We start from the raw sequence: 20,192 nt of genomic DNA, 5'->3' as shown, positions 1-20,192 counted from the left end.
TAAGGCTGTTGCATAAACATGATAGTTGATACAGGCTATGATGTTTCCTAAGTGGCATCTCCCCTGTACCTGTCCCTTCTCATGTACAAAACTCACTTCTACAATGCTGACTCAATTCTTGCTTGTTTGGATCAGTTCCCTGAATGCAATGTTTCTTCTGGGTTTCTTCAAGCTGCATATGGAGCCTGTAGTATTCTGAGTAGTAGTTAAACTTCAGCGTGTCTAGCAGTGATCCCTGCAGACCTTTGAAGCATACAAATAGATTAAAGAGCATAAAAATAACTTTTTAAGAGTATATTAAAAGCCTTTTTTTCAGACTATTAATTTGTTCATATAAACTGGGGATATGGAGGACAGCACGAAGAAAAGTGGTCTCTTTCACCTCATTTTACTGCATGTCGTAGGATGGCCTGAAGATACAGAATCACAGAAAGGTTTGGGTAGGCAGGGACCTTAAAGATCATCCATTTCCAACCCCCTGCACAGGACAGGGACACCTCCCACCAGCCCAGGTTGCTCCAAGCTCCATCCAGCCTGGCCTTGAACACCTCCAGGGATGGGGCATCCACAGCATCTCTGGGCAATTTGTTCCAGTGCCTCACCACTTTCATAGTAAAGAATTTGTTACTTATATCTAATCTTAATCTACCCTCATTTAGTTTAAAGCCCTTACTCCTTGTCCTATCACTATACTCCCTGATAAAGAGGCCTTTACATGTCTTAGTATTTGTTTAAGCAGTAGACCTGAAGTGCCTTGATTCTCTGGATTTCCAAAGTCACTTCAAGCTTTCACCCAAAGTCTTCAAGCTGAACTCCACACAGTTTATATCATAAGACTCTCTCAGGAAAAAGAAAAAAAAAAAAAAAAAGGTTTTAAAAGTCTTCGTCAAGATTTTTGAAAGCCAGAGTATAAAGTGAAGGTCCTCTAGATTTGTACAGGATGCTCACTGCCTTTCCTGGATAATGTTTTTTAAGAATCTAAATATGGACCAGCATTTTAATTTAAGGCTATTGCATTTGGAAAGGATAGGGAGGTTTAGAGCACTTGGCCCTTGGTTGCTCAGAATGAAACACCAAATCTATGCTGAATCACACAGTGGTGTATTTAACTCTGAACAACTGCCACTTTTGAAATTGCCGTGAAAGAATTTGGCTGATCTTCACCAAGAATCTTCTTCCCATTGTGCCATGTTGCAACATTAGATTAATTCCTGCACATTCTTTGTAGGGCAGAAAGCACTATTTGAGCTTTTGGGTGAATGACAGTGAAGAAATCGAAGTTTTATTAGGATAATAAATGTAGGTGACTTGCATCAGACAGCTCCAAATAAGGTGGTTTTGGATGGGTGGCATTTTAAGGAGGTAACTTGAGCAAACTTTATGGAATGGTAGAGCAATACAGTGGAGGATTCATACTGACCTGGTGAATTAGCTGTTGGATAAAGCAAGGCTACAAAAAAAATACCTTCCATGGAGCCCTTTCTTTTCTGGAGAGCTCCCAGTGAAAAGCCTTCCAAACTGTTGTTGCAAAGTAGTTGAGTGGTGTTGGAAGATGATGAAACCCTGAATAATCATGAGATCCACGTTCTGTTATGAAATCTGGTTACTGACAGGCAAGATCTGTGGCTATGTTCTCAGCTTGGCATGTGTATGTTGCTCTTACTCAAGCCAGTTGAAGTGGTGCTTTGAAAAGATGGAGAGGAATCAACAGGCACTGAGACATGTATGAGGTTGTATATTTTCCCTCTCCTCTTTAATTAGAGTTATTCAAGCATAAATGAATTTTGGAGAAAACAGAATATATTCTGACAATACTCTACTTGTTTTTATGAAGTCAGAAGTGTTAAAAGAAGTAAAGCTTTTAAAGAAAGCAAATGCCAAAGACACCACATGTATGCAGCTGTTCTAGTACAGACATCTGTCAAGCAGACATCACCCAATAAACCCACATAAACAGTTTCTTTCTCTTTTATAGTGGAGGAATGGGATTACATGAGGGCAGTTCAAATAAATCATGAGAGAAAATAAAATAGCATACTTGTAGTGTTCGGTGGGCCAGATGCTCAGCTACAGCCAACTTGTGGAAAGCACAAATTGGGTGCTGTACAAAGGTAGCCTGGAGTTCACTCTGGTAGGGCCAGCAGGAGAACAGGGAAAGAAGAGTTCGGGATTGAAAATAAAATAATCCTCAAAGTAGGGATTTCGCTGTGAGGCTCCAACTTTGATCTGAATTGACACTAGCTTGGCTAAAGCCTCAAGCCACCTATTCACAAGAATTTAACTCAGACCAGTAGATCGATGCAAGAGGCTTCTGTTTCTTCTTGCAGCCCACACGTGGCCATTGGTCAGCATCCTACTTCTGATTTTTCCACTTTCTCTTTCCCTTCTTTAGCAAGTGGTCCTAAACAGCTCATTTGCATCAGCTTCCCTGCGTGCATGCCTCCCTTTGATCAGGCTGCTCTTCTTTCATTTGCCTTGTCACAACCACTTTACTGGGACATGGCTCAATTGGAAGTTGCATGGCTTCAGAGTCCTTGTCAGCACTGCAGAAACAGCGTGCACCCTGATTTTGATTCTGGCCTGTTCAGGAGCAAAATTCCTCAAAGGTCTGTTCTCGATATGCCAGGATGCAGCATTCCTAAGTAACCAGCAAGGGGTCGGATGTGGAGGCGTCTTTCTCTGTGTAAGCCACCAGCAGGAATTAGCTCTGATGTCAAAACTGTGCTGCCAGTTGATTACCTTATCACACGGCTGGTTCTGCCTGAGCAGCTCAGTTGTCTTTGGAAGAGTACAAGTGTTTTCACAGTGCTCTTTCTTTTTTTGTCTTCTTCAGTGAGAGAACAAAACAGGCATTTTCAGAAAAGAAAAGAACAGCAAGATGTGCTATTTCATGTCATCATCTCTGAAATATCACAAGCACTGTCCTCAGGCAGCAGGTGTAATACCCCATTACAGGCAGCACTACCCCAGAATTGCTCTCACAGTGTATTTTATGGTCAGGTAATGTGCAGTAAGCGGTCCGTGACACAGGCAATTGCCTTTCTCGTTTTGTGTCTTGCAGCATGTAATGAGAGGGAGAGTACAACAGTGTTTTATTAGCAGAGGTTGGTGCTTCAGTGAGCAAATGCTGTCATGTTGCACCTGTTAACACCAGAGGTGAATTTAGTCCAGCTTCTTTGAATTGCTGAGGAAACTCAAACTCACCTACCTGTGTAATTTTTAAATTATTAATAATATTTCCCAATATTATAGGACAGTGTAACACACTTTTGTTGGCTTAAATGAAAGAATATGTTATCAATCTTTTTGAATAAAAAAAAAGATGGAAACCTGTCAAACTTAGAACTGTTAAGTCACCATCTATCTCTGCCACTCTGTATTGAAAATTCACGTTAAAGTGGTTTTAGTATCTCCTTATCACCCCGTGTCTAAGAAAGATTTGCATAAATGCATACTTTATTACAAGGAGTGTTGACTGTCATGTACCTGTAAGTGTATGTCAGTCAATCAAGTGATGTTCAACAGCCTCTTCAAATTCTTTTGGGTCCTGCTCTTAACAGAAGGGTGACATCCCATCACATTCAGGCTGATTATTTCCGTGTACTTTACTGTGGCTTGGGGATTGCTCAGACTTTGACGAGGGCAAAACCACCCTCTGGGTGGGCAGAAATACTTCCTGAGTAATACAGCAGCAAAGCGTAGACCACATTCCAGTACCAGGTGTAATGTGGGGCTTTTGCCATGACCTGTAAAACGTTTTCATAGTTGAGGTCATGGCTTTGTTCAGACTGCTCTCCTTGTGCTTGACCTGTCCTAACATTAGATGAAACTTTCAGACAAGAGCTACAAGAGATAAATGAGGAAAGAAAACTGTAAGCAGAGTTCCTAGGGTAGGTACTCAGCTTTGAAATTTGGCCACGCACAGCTTAGTCATCTGAGAAAGCAGCAAGGTTTTTCTGTTTTCTCTTCTCATGCTGTTTGTATACCAAGTTGCAGGTCCCTTTTTATTTTTCTTCAGGGGTTGGTTTGCTTTCACGATGGGTTTGACTCTGCAACTCTAAGGTATATGCAGATTCCTGAACACTTCAGGCTGACCGGCCATTGGTTTCCTTGTCTGTTAAATGAGCATAATTGAGCCTTCGGATGGTGAAAGGTTCAACACATTAACGTGTGGACTCTGTGTTCGTGTATTGGGAATGCTTTCTTCTGTTTGAACATTTTAAGTCTTGCTTAAACAAACAACTTTGTAGCTTCTAATTCCGCCTGTAAACACTAGCTTTGTGGCTTTATTTGCTGTGCTGCATTAGAGAAAAGGCTGAGCATTCCCTGCAAGGTTATACCATCAAAAGCTTGTTCTGCAGGTCTTGATTTCCTTTCTTTTTTTCCTGTTTCTCTTATTAGAAACGGTTTCCCAAAGCAAACGGCTGCCCAGCTGATCCTGAAAGCCATCTCCAGCTATTTTGTGTCAACAATGTCCTCTTCAATCAAGACGGTGTACTTCGTGCTCTTCGACAGCGAGAGTATAGGGATATATGTGCAGGAAATGGCCAAACTAGATGCCAACTAAGCATAGAAAGCTACAGTACCAGCTCCCTCTTACCCATCTTCTTCCCCCAAATCCTTAACTCATTGTGAAGCAGAACATCCCTTATTTTAAATTTTGCTCATCTAGGGAAATAAAGGTGTTTTTTTGGATTTGTTTTAGTTTTATTTTGTTTTTTACTTTCTAAAATGTTTTATGTTGGCACTGATAGTTGGCATTACTGCTGTTAATGCACTGTATACCAGGCATCGTCTGAACTTAGTGTAATCTAGGAGATTTTATAGTTTTATTTTAATGAAGTATGGTTGAAGCAGAAAGCTGTTAGGAATATGTAGTCTTTTACTTGTGAAAGAAACAGGCCGACCCTATTTTGTAACTGTGTTGTGGTGCTTTATCAATACATCGAGTGGCGTTCCTTTCATTTTTTAAGAGAACAGATGCTATAAACCTAATTTGTGTTTGTTTATTGTCTTAATGATAAATCTGGAAGAAAAGATACAGAAACCCTGTTGTTCTTAATTATATTTACAATTTTGAAATCGTGTGAATTGATTTAGTAAAATGTTTGAACTGTTGCTGTCAGTGTACTTGAATTAATTTTTCCCTTAAGTCTTTATTTTATAAATTCTGAAAAGGTAGCTGTGAGAAGGATGATGAAACCAGATCTGAACTATCAGCCTGGAAACTTGTTTGGAGATGCTGGGCACCTTACATGTACCGGCTGGATGACTACATGCTTGGTGACACCCACAACTGAACTTTCTGCAGTGAGCATTCAGACTTTCCTGTTGGTGCTTCAGATCCTCCTGTTCAGAATCTGACTTAATTGGCTGTTTATTTTGAGAGGTCCAAGCCTTTTATATCAAATAAGGCCTAGGGTTTGTTTTTTTTTGAACTAGTTCCAGTCACTGAATATTGGCTTGTTTGAAGCCATTTTGTATTTTTTTTCCCTACTCTTTATGAGCCCAGTTTGTACTGGTTGCCATATAGTTTGCACAGCTGAAATCCATACCAACATAAACCTTACGGAAGCCACTTGTTTTTGTACTTTGAGAAAGAAGAGGTTACATGTTCAAAAGCTATTGCATATGAATGCTCTCTCTGAAGAGGAAGCTCTTCCTTTGAAGTCTTTAGCCTACTTTCTAGATAGTAGGCATACGTTTTCGATTTCTGTGGAAAACTTCATTTGCTGATGAAAGAGTGCTTCACATCCATCCTGGGTTGATGCAGAGCAATGAGTGGATGAAATGTGACTGACTGTTAACAGTAAGCTCAGGACTCCATATATGTATCCTGATTATCAAATATTAAAAACATGTAGTTTAAGCTCCTGCAAGAGTTTGTTTTTTTGCACAGAATTCTGAATACTTGCAGCTTCAAGTGGAGTGCTCCAGAGGAACAACAGTGCCAATACTAGAAGACAATTTAAATTAACAGTGCTGTTCTAAACATGTACACAAAGTTAAGAGGAACAGAGAATAAGTTAACTCTGTGCAGATGTGTAAAGTGTTTGACCATAGTATGAATGCAAACTTGAAATTTTTAAATGGCCCAAATGCATCTGGTATCAGTCTTTAACAACAGCAGGTTAAGTGGCAATAAATAAGATGCAGTACTTTAGCATTTAATTGTGGAAAGGGTGCTGCACTTTCCATAAATTTCACTAGGTGTCACTAAAAGGATTGAAGAGTAGACAAAAGCATGGATGAGGGTCATACGGAAACACTTGGTATGAAAAGGGCCCTGAGTTCTTAAGCTCAGACGGGGATATTTAATACAGGATTGTACACACCAGACCAACTGTGTACCCAACAAATTACAGCTTCTTGGTCTCTTTGCACTGTAGAAGTTACTGTAATGTTTCTTAAGTCCCAAAATTTTTGATGTCAATAACATGAAAAGTGTTTGACCAGGGGTGTTTTCAAAGCAGTTAAAGTACAACACCCAGTAGTATTTAACAAATCTGACTTACACTGCTACGCAAAATGAAGGGATGGCAACTTCTGTCTTTCAAGAAAATCCTGAAGTAAATTGTAACGCAATTCAAATTACATGGACTTGTTTCTCCTGGCTTGAAATATTTTCTGCTTATTCAGCCACTGGCTCCATGAACAGTTCCACTGCTCCCATCGGATTGCTTGTGACATGCAGTTTGCCTTGTTTGACTGCAGGTCCTTTTGCAAACAAAGACCCATGGAGCAGCTCCCACCTGGTGAGGATCTGAGCTCTCAGCACCACAGTGAACGGTTATCAGTGCTTCTTACAGTGCCTTGGATAAGAAGGAGAATGCCATGCTCACAGTGGGCAGGGCCCCAACCTGAGAGCTTTCAGGAAGCCTGTTCTCACTCTAACTCATAACTGAAGCATCTTTTGCTCCTGTCTAAAATCACTGCCAATTTTGAAGCTAGTCTCCTAGGTAGCATCACTGTGTTCTCCTTCCGTACAAACACCAGAGCTTCCTCCTCCTTCCTAGCATTTATTCAAAAGCTCATAAAGCTTTTGCAGTGTTTGCAGTAAATACTGTGATTCCATTGCTTTGACCCAGCCTGCTCTGAAAGCGACCTTGAACTGCTGCCCAGCTGGTCCCTACCGCACTTGGAGCAGGGGAAGTTTGCCTGGAGGAGGAGTTGGTGGTCTCTGACACAGCCCTGCCTCCCAGTCAGCACTCACCCACGTTTCCCACAGCCTGAAGAATGCTGCTCTGAGGTCCTGAAATCCAGCAGGCTTTGTCAGGAAAGCAGAAGCCAAAGATCCTGGAGCAAGCTTGAACTCAGCCACATGGTGCAGCCCGAGTAGATTATGGCTTATATTCAAGTACCTAAAAAGCAACAGATCTGGTTACATGCATAAGAAAAACAGAGGAAATTCCTGCTAACATGTACTGCGACCAAGATGATACCGCTTTGGGAATCCTCCTAGCATTGTGTTTGTTATAGTTAAGTGTGCAAGCTCCATGCAAAAATAAATCAATCATATTTCAGGAGGGATGCAAACAGAAAGTCTCAGTCAAAGCGACTTTACAGCTTGTTCTTCTCTTGCTAAGACCTTTTGGGATCTTATCTGAAAACAACAGTTAAAATCAGTGTCCTCTCTTTACCAATTCATAACTTTAAAAGGTTAAAAATGCTGCTGGCAGCAAAATACTTTTAATCAACTGCTTCAAATCTTGCTCTCCACTACTATTCTGCTTTTAGTCCACTGACTTTTTCCACTGTGGAAGAGAAAATTCATTGTAATACTGTTCTTGGGTGCATCAAAAGTCATGTAGTTCACTCTGATTTTGCAGGCTATCACCCTCTCGAAGCTTTTCTCATCCTAGGCTGACAGGCTGTGTGATTAGCTAAGCAGGTATAATTACCCTACCACAGTCATGGTCAGGTTGCCAGGCTGGGTTTTAGAAGCAATTAGCTGCTGACAGAAGTGTTAATTTGCCCTGGAGAGGAATTAAGCAAAAATGCAAATTTGGGGTCTTTCTCCTAACCCCCCATCTGAAGAGGAATAGCTCACAGTCCTGCTGCAGCTCTTCTGCCTCTTTGGGTTCTGTCTTCCTGAGGTCCAGCCCCCACCTCCCACCCCACCCCGAAATGGAAGCAATGAACAACATTTGTGTAACCTTTAGTTTTCTAAAACAGTTTGAGGAGGGCAGATTATTTAGGAGCAGCAGCACAGATGTGTCTTCTGGATGATTAGCGCAGTGATGGACAGGTTAGACTTTGGGTCTCATGTTACATCCCACTCAAATCAGCCCTCCCTACCTCATGATTTATTTAAGAGTCGCTAACAAAACTTGCTGCATTTGCTTCAGCTCCTTTCTGGCTCTCAACTTTTTGGAAGTCTGGATGAGCAGTTTGGGAGATTCAGAGGTACAAGCAGGCTCCTAGCACTCACATCCAGCCCACAATCCCAACTGAAATCTTCCTACTGCTCCTAGACAAACCCCGGACAAAGGATTGGGTATGCCCCAAGCTACTTCAGCTCATCCTGTCCTGCAACAGAGAGTGAAAGCAAGGTGGCCAAGCAAAGGCTGATCCCAACAAAGGTGGGTGATGGGAGGCACAGGAATGTGTTGGGGCTTTTTTTTTTTTTTGCCAACAACAAATGCTGCTTATTTACAAGCTTATCATAATTACAAAATATCACTCTATGACTCATTAGGAGCAGCATCAGCATGATTATAAGCACTATATGAAAATAGGAAGATATTAATAGCTAGAAGGGAGAGCTTCTAACCCTTCAGCATTCAGACATACTGTGGTGAAGTCGACAAAGTATTTGTGCAAGTGTGAGGAAGGCTGGAATCTGACTCACCAGGCCTGAGCAGAGCGCTTATAGAAATGCTTTTCTCAATAAAAACAAGGCAGGAACTTTGTTTCTCTCCAGACATCTGATGAATCTGAGAAGCTAAGAATTCAGAGAGTACCCCAAAAGGTAAGATAAAACACGGAACTGAGGCGCATAGGCTGAAAGAGCAAGAAGACTCCTTGTTAGCCAAACAAGCAGAAGTCTGCAGAAAAACAAGGCTCCAATTTCCCTGTGTTAACACCAAGTTTTTTTTTGTGAGCTCCCTTCCCCTTGATCCTAGCTAAAATTGGGTTTTCTAGCCTGAAAAACAGCATTGACAGGAGCTGCAGGTGCCCGGGCACTCGAAGATCAGGTCTGTAGCCCGTGGTAACTAGTGACATACCGTGCTCCGCGGTGGTTTTACAGGGGACGGTAATACCTAAAGCTGCAGTGGCAACCCAGAGGGAGCAGCATAATTGATAGGCCTGAAGAGTGCAGGTAAGTAGAAGGATTGTATTTATATCCCTGGCGTGAAACCCAATGGGAACCAGGCTATCGCACACTGGCTGAAGTGCTTGAAAATTGCCACCAATTCCTTTCTGTATTGAGTTCTTCAGAGATTTAGTTCATTCCTCCATCGAATCCTACTTAATGCCTGCACAACTCATGTTTAACCATTATCACTAGCACCCAGCTCATAAACGCTTCCTCCTTGTCAGACACCTCGGACAGGAATCAAGGGGAGATGATTCCGCCGTTCCCTAATACAAAGCAAGGAGCGACACCGCTTCACAGCGTAGCCTATGAAATCCCAACTCTTCCCCGCTTTCTCGCCAGCCTGGCTAACAGAAGAAATTTGATATTTCTGCACCTTGAAATGACTCGCCTTCTCAGGCTTAGGAGAATAAATTAAAGTTGAGCCAAAGTATGCCTCAGCTGCAGCGATGGGCAGATTGATTTGCTTTCCATCTGGGAGATTAAATTCCACTGCCAAAAAAATGGCACCAGCATAATTAGCTGTCAGTCAAGTTGCAAAGAGACAGACTATGTGGGATAATTGAAAGCCCTGCAGCTTCTCATTACATACTACAGTAGCCCTATTTGCAAATTTCCACCTTGAGGAGGTTCCCCGAACATTGTCAGGATTGTACTTACTCCTCCTGGCACATTCTTCTGAAGTGAAACAGGAATATTGTGCAGGGATGGATTAATTTTAAGTAATTCTCGCTTAACCTAAGTTGGCTATAATATATTTGTCAACAGCCCCTGACAGCTCCACTAGGCTTTAATTGCAAGCAAATCCAAGCAACCTGAAGGAAATGGTAACTCTTCAACTCCGTTTATGCCCAGGAGACGTCTTTCTAGGCCTAAAAAACACCTAAAAAAAAAGTCACCTCCCTTCTTTTTCCCTCAACACAATATCCCTCCCTCACAGTTTCTTTTATTATTTCTCATAATGAGCCTATCAGCCTGCAGTGTCACAAACATATACATTTCATTTAAAATAATCAACTTTTCTTTTCCCCTTTCCCATTTAATGGAGCCCAGGAGTGGTTCAGCAGTGGCTGAGGATACACAAGAAGTTTAGGAGAAATGAGTGGCTCTGATGGTCACATTGATGGCCGTGGGCTCTTCTTGGTAAGATAGTGAGAGGCAAAAAGGGCCCTAAGAATAAAATATATTACAGTCCTCATCCTAAAAACACAGGGAGTGTGCAAAGCATTTGACTTCAGAGTATAGTAGCAGCCAGTACTGACTGCAACCTCCTTTTCAGGTGAGCATCTCTACTTTGTCACCCTTCGCCAGTAACTGCCCAACTCGCCAATAAAACAAAGAATCCAGCCCATCACTCTTGCCAATTCCCCATTTTTTAACAGGAAACAATAACCGCCAGCTCTGCTGAAGGCCTCAGCCATCCTTCACTCCCCAGGAGCGGAGGCAGCGCTGCGCCACTGGCCTTACAGCCAGGCATTATCTGATCACGTCTGCACTAATGTGCTTTTATGCTAACCTAACCGAGGTGGGAGGAGATGGGGGAGATTTTGTGGGCTTTGCCTGCTTTTGGCAGCTTTAAAGTTCTCCACGCAGGAAGGTTGCTGCTTCCCACAGAAGAGGGAGCCAGTGTCACACCTCCCACATGGCTCCGAAAGCTCTGAGCTAATAAAGCCCAGCCTAATACACTAATAACTCTTCTTAAACCAGAGCTTTCATTATAAAGAGTAATTTATGTTCACCTTTAAGAGCACCACAAGCCTGAGCCCTCTTACAGGCCCAGATTTGCCTCTCGCCTCCCTGTAGCACTTCCCTGGAGCTGGGAGTATTTCCAGACCTGCTGGGGACTTACTGGTGCGAACTGGGAGCCAAATGGAACCGAACAGGTAGTTCAAGAAGTGCTGAGGCTGAAGTAATACCTCGCTGCTGTGATGTGGTGGGAGGCTGCTTGGCACAAAACAGCAAGGCAGAAACTGCAGAAAACTGTGTGAAACGATTTCTGATCATTTTGGCTCTATCAGAAGTACAACCGCAGTCTACTCCTATGTCTAGAGGGAGCAGGTTGGGATTTAGCACGCAGTCAGGTCCCTTGCTGGCTTATCCTCATGCGGGTTAGGAAAGGAAAAATCATCCCTCCTGTCTGGGTACAATGGGCCTTTATGATTTATTAGATAGTCCTCCTTTTTTGCCTCAATTACTCACTTCAAAAGGGGGTGGAAATGGGACATTCCTAGCCCTAATACTAAATGCATGTAGTCAATAAAAAAAGAAAAAACACTGAAAAATGTTTAAAGGGAGGGTGCTTAAGTTATTGCAACCCTTGGGAGCATTAATGTATGTGCCAACAAGTTACTGTATGCGGCTTTAACATGCTTATTTATTCTGCTGTGCAATAAAACTCTGTCTTAAACAGTGCCAAAACCTGTTTGCCATGGCAACCCCTCATCACACATGTGTTCCAGTACTACTTACAAGCACCTTCTTAAAGAGAAATACACAGCAGGATGAATGGCTCGTGACCTCCGGGGCATTTTACAAAGTTTTAAGCACCCAAGTAAATATTACTTTGGGCTGAAATATTTCTCCCAGGTATTTTTTTTTCCCCCTCCTCCTTTTTGAGGAACTCTTTAAGCAGTGAAGCAAAGCCTGTTCCCCGCTCACTTCCCTCCAAGTGGAGCTCTAAGGACCTGGACAAAGCACAGAGCCCGACTTTTACCTGGCAGGCCTCAGGTGCTGCCTCCTGGCTGGGGAGGCATGGCAGGAATCAGCTGGCCTTCTGCAGTTTCAGGGGCACCGCAGCTGTTCCTGGAGTCATTACTCATCCTTTGTATTGGCACAAAAATAGATTCTTTCCCTCCTCCCACTCACACTAAATGCTAGCTCAGTCTAGCCACTGGCCTTTAAGTCTGCGTGTGCACATGTTGGTAATAAAGCCGCGTAATGTTAGTGTTACACTCACCGGCTCTGAGAGTGCCCAGCCCAGGAAAGGGGTTGACTCCAGGTCCTTTTTCCATTGCTTAATTTACTGCTGGGCCTTAAAACTGGTGAGACGACCTTGTTCCCCACAGCAGGGGAAGATACATCCTAGCAGGGACTTACCTGAAGCAGGGTAGGTACAGCACACAGCTAAACCGTCCCCAAATCTGCAGCATGGAGGAAACTGGGTCCCTCAGGTGGCTTCTTCCAACATGTGTGCCCACAGCTACACACAGCTCTACACGGAGGAGCAGTTCCCACCACCACCAGAGCACTGCCTGGGGTTGGAGTCCATGCTTGGGACATCCACGATCCCGCTAACCTCACTGGACTCTCCTAGTTAGATCACCAGAGGAATCATAGAGCAGAATCACAGCACATCGGGTTGGAAGGAACCCACAAGGATCATCGAGTCCAGCTCCCAGCTCCACACAGCACTACCTAAAAATTAAAACTTCACAAAAGTTATCAGTGTCTTAGTCCTCTGGCACCACATCATTAATTTCTCCACCAGAAAGCTCAGTTTAATCCTTACAGAAAAACCTCTGAAAGTTATCAGGCTCTCCAAGGCCACGCACATTCTCCAGAGCTGACAAACCCCCCCACACTTCGTCTCCCAGTTAAATCCCAGTCCCAGCCCTTCACAGACCCTGGTTGGAATGAGAGAGCCAGTCCCCGAAAGGCAAAGCAAACCTTACCAGAAACACTTGTGGTGACATTGCCTCTTGTCGTCAGGTCCAGGGGAAAGACCTTTCCAGCACCCAGGAGAGAAATCCTAGAAAGTACCAAAATACAGTCATTTGAAAAATAAATAGATGTGTATAAAGCAAGGAAAGAAAACAGTGTATTCTTAATGCTCCATTATTAACGGTACTCAGTAAGGGATTTTCTGCTTTGCTGGAGCATGTAACAGGCTTAAATAAGAATCCCTATCAGGACATAACTTTGTAATTATGCAGATAACATTTACTGTTGTAACAACAAAAGTGCTCAGGCTCCATTGCCTACACATTTCTTTGGGTAACAGAGATGTCTCTCAGCTCGTGCTTCAGCAAGACCACAAGTGTCACCTTGACAAACGAGCAACCATTTAAGACTGCAGGCATTTAGCAGTGCTGTCCTCTGTTCCTAGGGAGAAGTTCAGCTACTGGTTCCTGGCACCATTCCTGAAGAGTTGTGCCAGGGATGAATGTTGATCTTCCAGCCCCATGAGCAGCATGAGTTAACCATTAGCAAACCCCAGCACTAGCTCAGGTGCATCCTTTCAAAGCTCAGCAAGTGGTACTCACAGTGAAAACCTCCAGGAGCTACCAGCATGGGAAAAAAAAAAAAAAAAAAAAAGCATTTTTGTGGTGCCTGTAGCGAAATTTTCCTGTTTTCACCCTGTTTGTTTGTAGAAAGACTAGAAATAGAGCTATTTGGGGGCTGTTTCCAAATGCTTCTGTGTTTCTCTTTCTCTCCCCAAAACAACACCACCACTCCTGGGTGTCTGGGGGGGAGCAGATGAAGTATTCCATTTTCTTTCTTTTCTCATTGATTGACCACGTTTGTGATCCCAGTGACCAACACAGAATATAAGCACATCCCCGCAAACGTAAGTTCCAGGACATAACCCAACATTTCCCAGTGTGCAGAAATGAAGTGTAGCAGTTCTGTACAGTAAGTGATTCCTTCTGGTAAGCTGCGACCTGCTCCTGTGCAATTGCAGTGGATGTGTTTTACTGCCCTGGCTGTGGGATCGATCCCTTCCACAGCAAGTCTTGTAAACAGATCCGTTCCTTGCCGGAGAGATGATTTTTGATCAGCTCCGTGTGAGTCAAAAATTGTGCTGAAATGTCTGATTACGAACACTTCTGTCATGTCATACAGCTTCCCAACTCCCAACTGGAAAACATCTTGATATAATACCGTGTCATCAGTTTAAAAGAACATATAAAGTTAGGTTTATTGAGCTGCAACCTTGCAGTGCATTTGCAAAATTCAGAAAATATGTTAATGTGTTATTTCTCCTAAAAGTAGGCACTGAAAACACACTGATCTACTCCTGCATGTGTTTACAATTATTTCTGCATGTTACTGTGCCCAAATAACTGTTAGAAAAATTTCCAAGCTAGTGTGTGTATGTTTAGTTTTACTCAAATTCCCATAAATGCATAAGAAATCTCTGCTGCCTAGAGACTCGAGAACGTAGTTTTAACTGGAATCAAATATCATGAGTGATACCTATTACTGCATCCTACCCGCCTATTCCATTGTAACTTGGAGGCATCGTAATATTTTGTGTCATTACATAGTGCTGGAGGCATGAAAACTCTCCAGGCTGATTAGGATCTTACCATTCCTCACAGTAAAGCACCCAATCCATCGGAAAGGACTGCTAGCTCTCGGCTGATCATTCATTTGTCTCGTTGAAACCCTATGACTCCATTTTAAGAGCTTTTTTATAGACTCGTATAAAGGAGAAAGTGAACTTTTTAACATGTTTGCACTCCACTAAGTCAATACACATAAAAAGAAGTACAACTGGGGTTCCTACATGGATATATGGCCCAGAAGTGCTAAGCTGGTAAAGAGATCCAGCTACTAGTTAGGCAGGAGATTAACATGATTGCCTTTTCTTCACATTGCTGACTGCCTCCTAGAAGCAAGGGGCACCCAGAAACCTAACAGGAGGATGAGCCAAGCCCTGGACTCCCCAGACAGAGGTTTTACCCAGTAAATTCATGTGGCTTTTTGTCAGAATAGTACATCTCACTCTGGTTATTGTTGCTTATCTGTCCTTTCAAGGAAAGTCTAAATCAACAGCATTTATATTTGCTACATACAGAACACGAAGACTTTGTGGTGGGTGTTAGAAACCAAGCCCTCTTTGGATGGACGCATACACACCCCTTTAGCAGAGTCCCATAGCACCATTGTTACTGTTTCTATAGGACTTTATTATCCTAGAAATTGCACATTTCTGTAGATGATGAGTAGCCTCTGTCCCAACAAGTCTATATTGCAAATACCTGGTACTTGTCCAGATCTTTCCCACATCAATACAGAGCTGAGTCAAGGGAGAGAGAAATTAAAAGCAGCTTCTCTCTCTCCACTGGTGTTGTTCCAGGCACTTGGCCCCTCACTCCAATGCCTGCGAGATGGTAAGAGAGAAACTCAGAGGAAGCAAACAGAAGATTCTCAGCAGCTGCAAGATGCAGCAAATGAAAGGAACATGTTTTTAAATAGAAACCATCAGTACCAGTACAGCTGTCAACTGCACTTTGCCCAAAAAGGGAATTTTTATTAAGCTCTGTAAAAGCTTCTAAATCTGGAACTTTAAAAGCATTTTTCTCTATATAAAATGAGAGCTTACAATGGCATATCTTCATTGAAAGCCAACGTTAGAGCAAGAGCTTCACCAAGAGAATAGCTGAGATGAATGCTGTTATTAATTATCATTGAAACTTCTACTTTAACAGCCTTTCATGAACTGTAAAGTTGATCAGGATCTCCCAGCCAGATGGCTAATGAAATGCCATCAGCCAGCCTTTCCCACAGATGATCTCCTTCATACTTTGTAGCTTCCAAGACATCGACACCACCAGCAAAGTTTAACGAAGGTTTAATCTGAAGTTAACAAACCATTGATTGCTTGGGTTGCAGGAATCTGAGTGGCATTTGGGAAGCAATGAAAGAAACATAGAAAACCTCAAAGGATAGCATGAGGCCGTTATCTCAGGGCATGTAAATCAGTGCAGTTCTGGACTGTCTCTAGGCCTGAAAAAGATTTTGCTTCTCGAATTCAGTGCTGAACTGTGCAGCCAGGAAGCAGGGACTGAAGGAGGTGACAGTGCAGTCAAGCAATGGATTTTATCAAGAAGCTTGGAGGATCTCCAAGCTATGGGTCAGGAAAATCTCTGGACTTTCGCCATTCTTCACAACAGTTCATCCCACACCACCATTGGTGGTTCCCAGTGGTTCTGGTCATCCTTTGACCAACAGAGCCAAGCTTCCTGGAGTGAGAAGCAGGCAGGAGAGAAGGGATCGCAGGGGACCATGCACAAAGCAGCCTCCTGCATTTCCAACTTCCTCAGCAAGTCTGAAAACAGCAACTCTGCCCACCAACCAGGCATGAACATCAGTGGGAAACAGCCAAGAATGAAATGGAAGTTCAAGTGAGGAGGTGTAAGCAGACCTTCAGCTGCTGGATCCAGATAGACATGTACACAGCAAGACAAATCTGTTCATTTTTAAGTCTAAAATTTACAAGAGTCCAGCTGCATCACCCTGCTCCAATACAACGTGTCCATAACCGTATTAAAAGACCAACTGCTGAGGAAGGCGATCAAGAGAATTGGGTACTTACACAAACTTGGACCTTGAACTTCTCAGTGGTGCCTTTTCTATGTTGTAAGACATGGATATAAACACAATCCTCGTCTCACGGTATAAAAACATTTAGGATTGTAAAGCATTAGGTTAGAATGAGTTACAGCAACAGGGACTAACTAATTAAGACACATCTACTACTTATTTCCCTCTGACTGGAGAGAAGATCTGGGAGCCACCAAAGGCTCTGCTGAGCTACGCCAACCAGCAGACAAAGCTTCTTGTCATGGGCAAATTTACTGTGTAAGATTTGAGGTGAAAAGTGCCCAGCCCTGGAAACTGAAAGATAGACACAGACAGTAACAGCACCCAGCACCCACCACATTCAAATATTTTGAAGTCAGCTCTCAGATAATAGAAGTGGTTTCAGAGCAGTGGCCATGCAGACCATGTTCCCTAGGCCTACACCTAAAGTTTTGTGGGGAAACCTTGATTTATGTACCCAAATAGCACCAAATTGACCTCATCACCCAGGGATTAAGGTAATCTTGCAATAATTCCAAGCTTTCTATATAACTGGAAATATTGATTTGTGCTGTCTAAAGGGGAAAAATTTTTAGAAAATTCTACTTCCACAGGATCTTCAGACCCTTCCAACAGCAAGCTAGTTAGCTTTTAATTCCCAAAGTCTTAAAAGGATGCCAAGAAAGAGAACATCTTTGGGCAAGTGAGTACAGCACAACAGGTAGCATGCAAGTGAAGTGTTTAAGTGTTCCTACTGATACTTGAACTCATAATGTACTTGGGAAGACCTGGTGGAAGTTCAGCTATCACAGGCAGTCTGACAACAATTTGAAGTATGGCATACCCAAAATAACATCTGGGACACAACAAGCAGTCTAAGCAGCAAATACAATGTTTGCCCATACATTATGAGCCTGAACATGTAGAATAACATAATGAGAGTTTGAAATGCTTTAAAGTTTAACTTTATTACCTCACTCAGTGCCCCATTAACTAGGTCTAATTTTAATCAGCCAACTGTCCTAATTTAGTTGTGGCAGAATTATCTTCCAGGGATGGTGGGAACTACATGTCACTGGCACATTACATTTATTCAAGGACCAGCATTCCTGGAGTGCTTCTCATTCTAAGTGGCTTTGTTTCAGAAACAATGGGTAGTATAATTTTATCTGGCCCTGATGACAGTCTTGGGATTGATTTCACCATACTCTCACAATGATAGGTTTCTCGGAGATCCTCCAAGCTTCTAAGCTGTCCGTTTCAGCTGGATGACCACAACTCTGCTCACAACTTGGAGAAGAGGCCATAGGAGACAGGCCGTCCTGAAGACAACTCTCAAGCCAAAATATGTGGACCTTTCCATATTGGTACAGTCCCACAAGAGATCTCTAACTCCCCTTATCTCTAAACGGCAAGATTTCCAAGCAGCTCTTTTCATTTTCTTCTTTTAAAATCATAAAGACAACCTGTTGTGTTTTTTTTTTTTTTAATTAAAAAAGCCAGTGCCCTCCTGAGAGATACACAAAAGGGAAGGGGAACCACTGCCAAGTGAACAGGATCCACTCTCTGATATGCAGTTTGTACATGGTTAATGGATGTTGGGCATTAATATTTCTTACCCTTTTGTCTGTGTTCACTGTAATAGAAACCCCTGTCTAGACTGAGTGGCTACTACAAGTAATCCCAGTAATATCCAGTAAAATCACTCTGAAATGCGATAGCTATAGTTATCAAGGAGCACCAGGATTAACTTGATTGATTGAACAATGGACTTCTGGTTTTTAACATGATCTATATGTGTCCCAAAATCAAAAAATATACATATGGTTGTAAACCCTTCAATTCAGGGCAACTTATCATAGTCTGTAAATGTACTGACACACCCTAAAAGGAGAGAGATTAGTGCTGCTTCAAAATGAAAGGATAAATGGCAATGGCCATAAAGAAATACTTTCACTTAAGCAGCCACTGCTTCTGCAAGGACAGGACACATCAACCTCTCTACTGGCAGCCAGGGAACAAACAATACATACTTGCCTCAATCTTTCCTTAAAAGTCCTCTTCTGAAGACATCACAGCTGATGATGTTTGTGGTAAGTTCAACCAAGAGAGACATCTCCTCCTGGAGGGGCCTCTGCAGCAACTCAATAAACTACTATGCCATGAGACAAGGAGAGCTGGAGACCACCAGGAGGGATAAGATTACTTCCACTGCACTTGATGAATTTAAATGGGTAGAAAATTTCTGGGTCCAGGTGTAGAGTGTCATCTACTTCCACTACGAGCACATGGTGGTTTTCTTGCTAACCTGGGTCTGCAAGGGTGCACCTGATACCTTTGCTTTGAGCTGAGATAATCTGGGGTGCTTACGGCTGACCTTTCTGAAGGCTGATTCAAACAATTAATAATTAGTCAGAGATGCAAGACCTGGAACTAGAACTCCTGCATCCACATCTAGCTCAGCCCACAGTCCTCTTCAGAAGTTTGGTTAAACTCTTGAGTTCTTTTTATAGGCTAGCGTGGGCCTGGAAACATGAAATAGAGAATTTCTATCTAGCAAAACAGAGCTAACAGTAACTGAATACACAGTTAGGTAGAGGACGAATCACGTCTCACACTAGAAAAGCATCAACCTTTAGAAAAGTTACACATTAGATCACATTCTTTTAAGGACTCACCACTTAAAAGTAGATTTTTATATCAGGAATTCACAATCAATTCCCACTAATTTAAAAGGAAATTATGTCAATACAGTTGCAGCAGCACCTGGCTGTACAAAAGGTGACAAGAGTTAAACACCGAGCTAACAAGAGCTTTTGTACTGTGATAGTCTCTTCAGGAACAGCTTTGGAATGACCTAACTAAAAGATGGGCACTTCCTCTCATCTGCAGTAGGCTAACAGAAAATGCAATTGCAAAGAAATGGAAAACTACTAACCTCAGTGAAGCCTTCATTTGTTCATATTATTTTTGCCTCAATCACACAATGACACAAAATGATTGGTCACTAAATTTTGAAGCTCTATCATGTGCTGCAGCAAAGTGGCAAACATCCTTCTGAACCTCTCTGCCTTCCTTTTTATGCTGTACCTGTGACTCATGCTTCCTTTTGTTCCTGCATGAAAAATGGCAGAACAGGTGGTTTGTGTTTGTTTGAAAAAACAATTAAAAGTGCTCTCACTCTATTGCTAATTGTTGAGTAGCTCACACTTGCTCACCTGGGATGAGTCTGCTGTAACGAGGCTGCTTGTTCCCTTTGTTTCTGCCAGCAATCCAATTTGAGTGAGGCAGAGCAGGAAAGGGAGCCCTATGGAAATTCCCCCATTCATTTATTTTTAACTTTTCCGGTGGAAATGTTTTTGTTTCCAGAATCTGGGGCTATACCTATTGCTTAGCCTTCCTCAAATTCTGATGGAATCTGATGTTTAAAATGAGCAAGAGATACTTGATTTAAGTCCCTTCCCTTCCACCAGCCAGTGTGGAGCTTTCACAGCTCCTTAGGTGAGGATAAATTTCCATGTCTAGCAAAACATGGGTAAAGAACTCTGCGCTGACCTGACTTTGA

At 42.5% G+C, this 20,192-nt stretch overlaps 1 protein-coding gene and 1 long non-coding RNA gene across 10 annotated transcripts in view; one reads left to right on the top strand and one right to left on the bottom strand.

Annotated features, from left to right (window-relative positions):
* MACROH2A1 (macroH2A.1 histone) overlaps positions 1 to 5,118 on the top strand; it is a 45,905-nt gene extending 40,787 nt beyond the window's left edge. For all 6 annotated transcript variants that reach the window (XM_027468108.3, XM_027468106.3, XM_027468107.3 and 3 more), the window contains one exon: positions 4,402 to 5,118. In XM_027468108.3, coding sequence (XP_027323909.1) covers positions 4,402 to 4,567 — 166 coding nt within the window. In that variant the 3' untranslated portion in view covers positions 4,568 to 5,118. The remainder of the gene's footprint in view (positions 1 to 4,401) is intronic.
* On the bottom strand, positions 91 to 19,942 carry LOC106016825 (uncharacterized). 4 transcript variants are annotated; one of them, XR_011812643.1, is made up of 4 exons: positions 12,991 to 13,592; positions 12,416 to 12,746; positions 7,214 to 7,361; positions 91 to 243 (listed from the first exon to the last, which is right to left on the bottom strand). It is a non-coding gene; the product is annotated as an uncharacterized lncRNA (long non-coding RNA). The 4 variants fall into 4 exon arrangements; XR_005269329.2 differs by lacking the exon at positions 91 to 243 and adding an exon at positions 19,566 to 19,942 and having other exon boundaries at positions 4,686 to 7,361; positions 12,416 to 12,733; positions 12,991 to 13,067; XR_011812641.1 differs by lacking the exon at positions 91 to 243 and having other exon boundaries at positions 4,686 to 7,361.
* Positions 19,943 to 20,192: the final 250 nt, after the last annotated feature.

Source organism: Anas platyrhynchos, chromosome 14 (assembly GCF_047663525.1).
Source record: "Anas platyrhynchos isolate ZD024472 breed Pekin duck chromosome 14, IASCAAS_PekinDuck_T2T, whole genome shotgun sequence".
Classification (NCBI taxonomy): domain Eukaryota; kingdom Metazoa; phylum Chordata; class Aves; order Anseriformes; family Anatidae; genus Anas; species Anas platyrhynchos.
The sequence above is the reverse complement of the archived record's forward strand: the minus strand, read 5'-3'. Positions and strand labels throughout refer to the sequence as shown.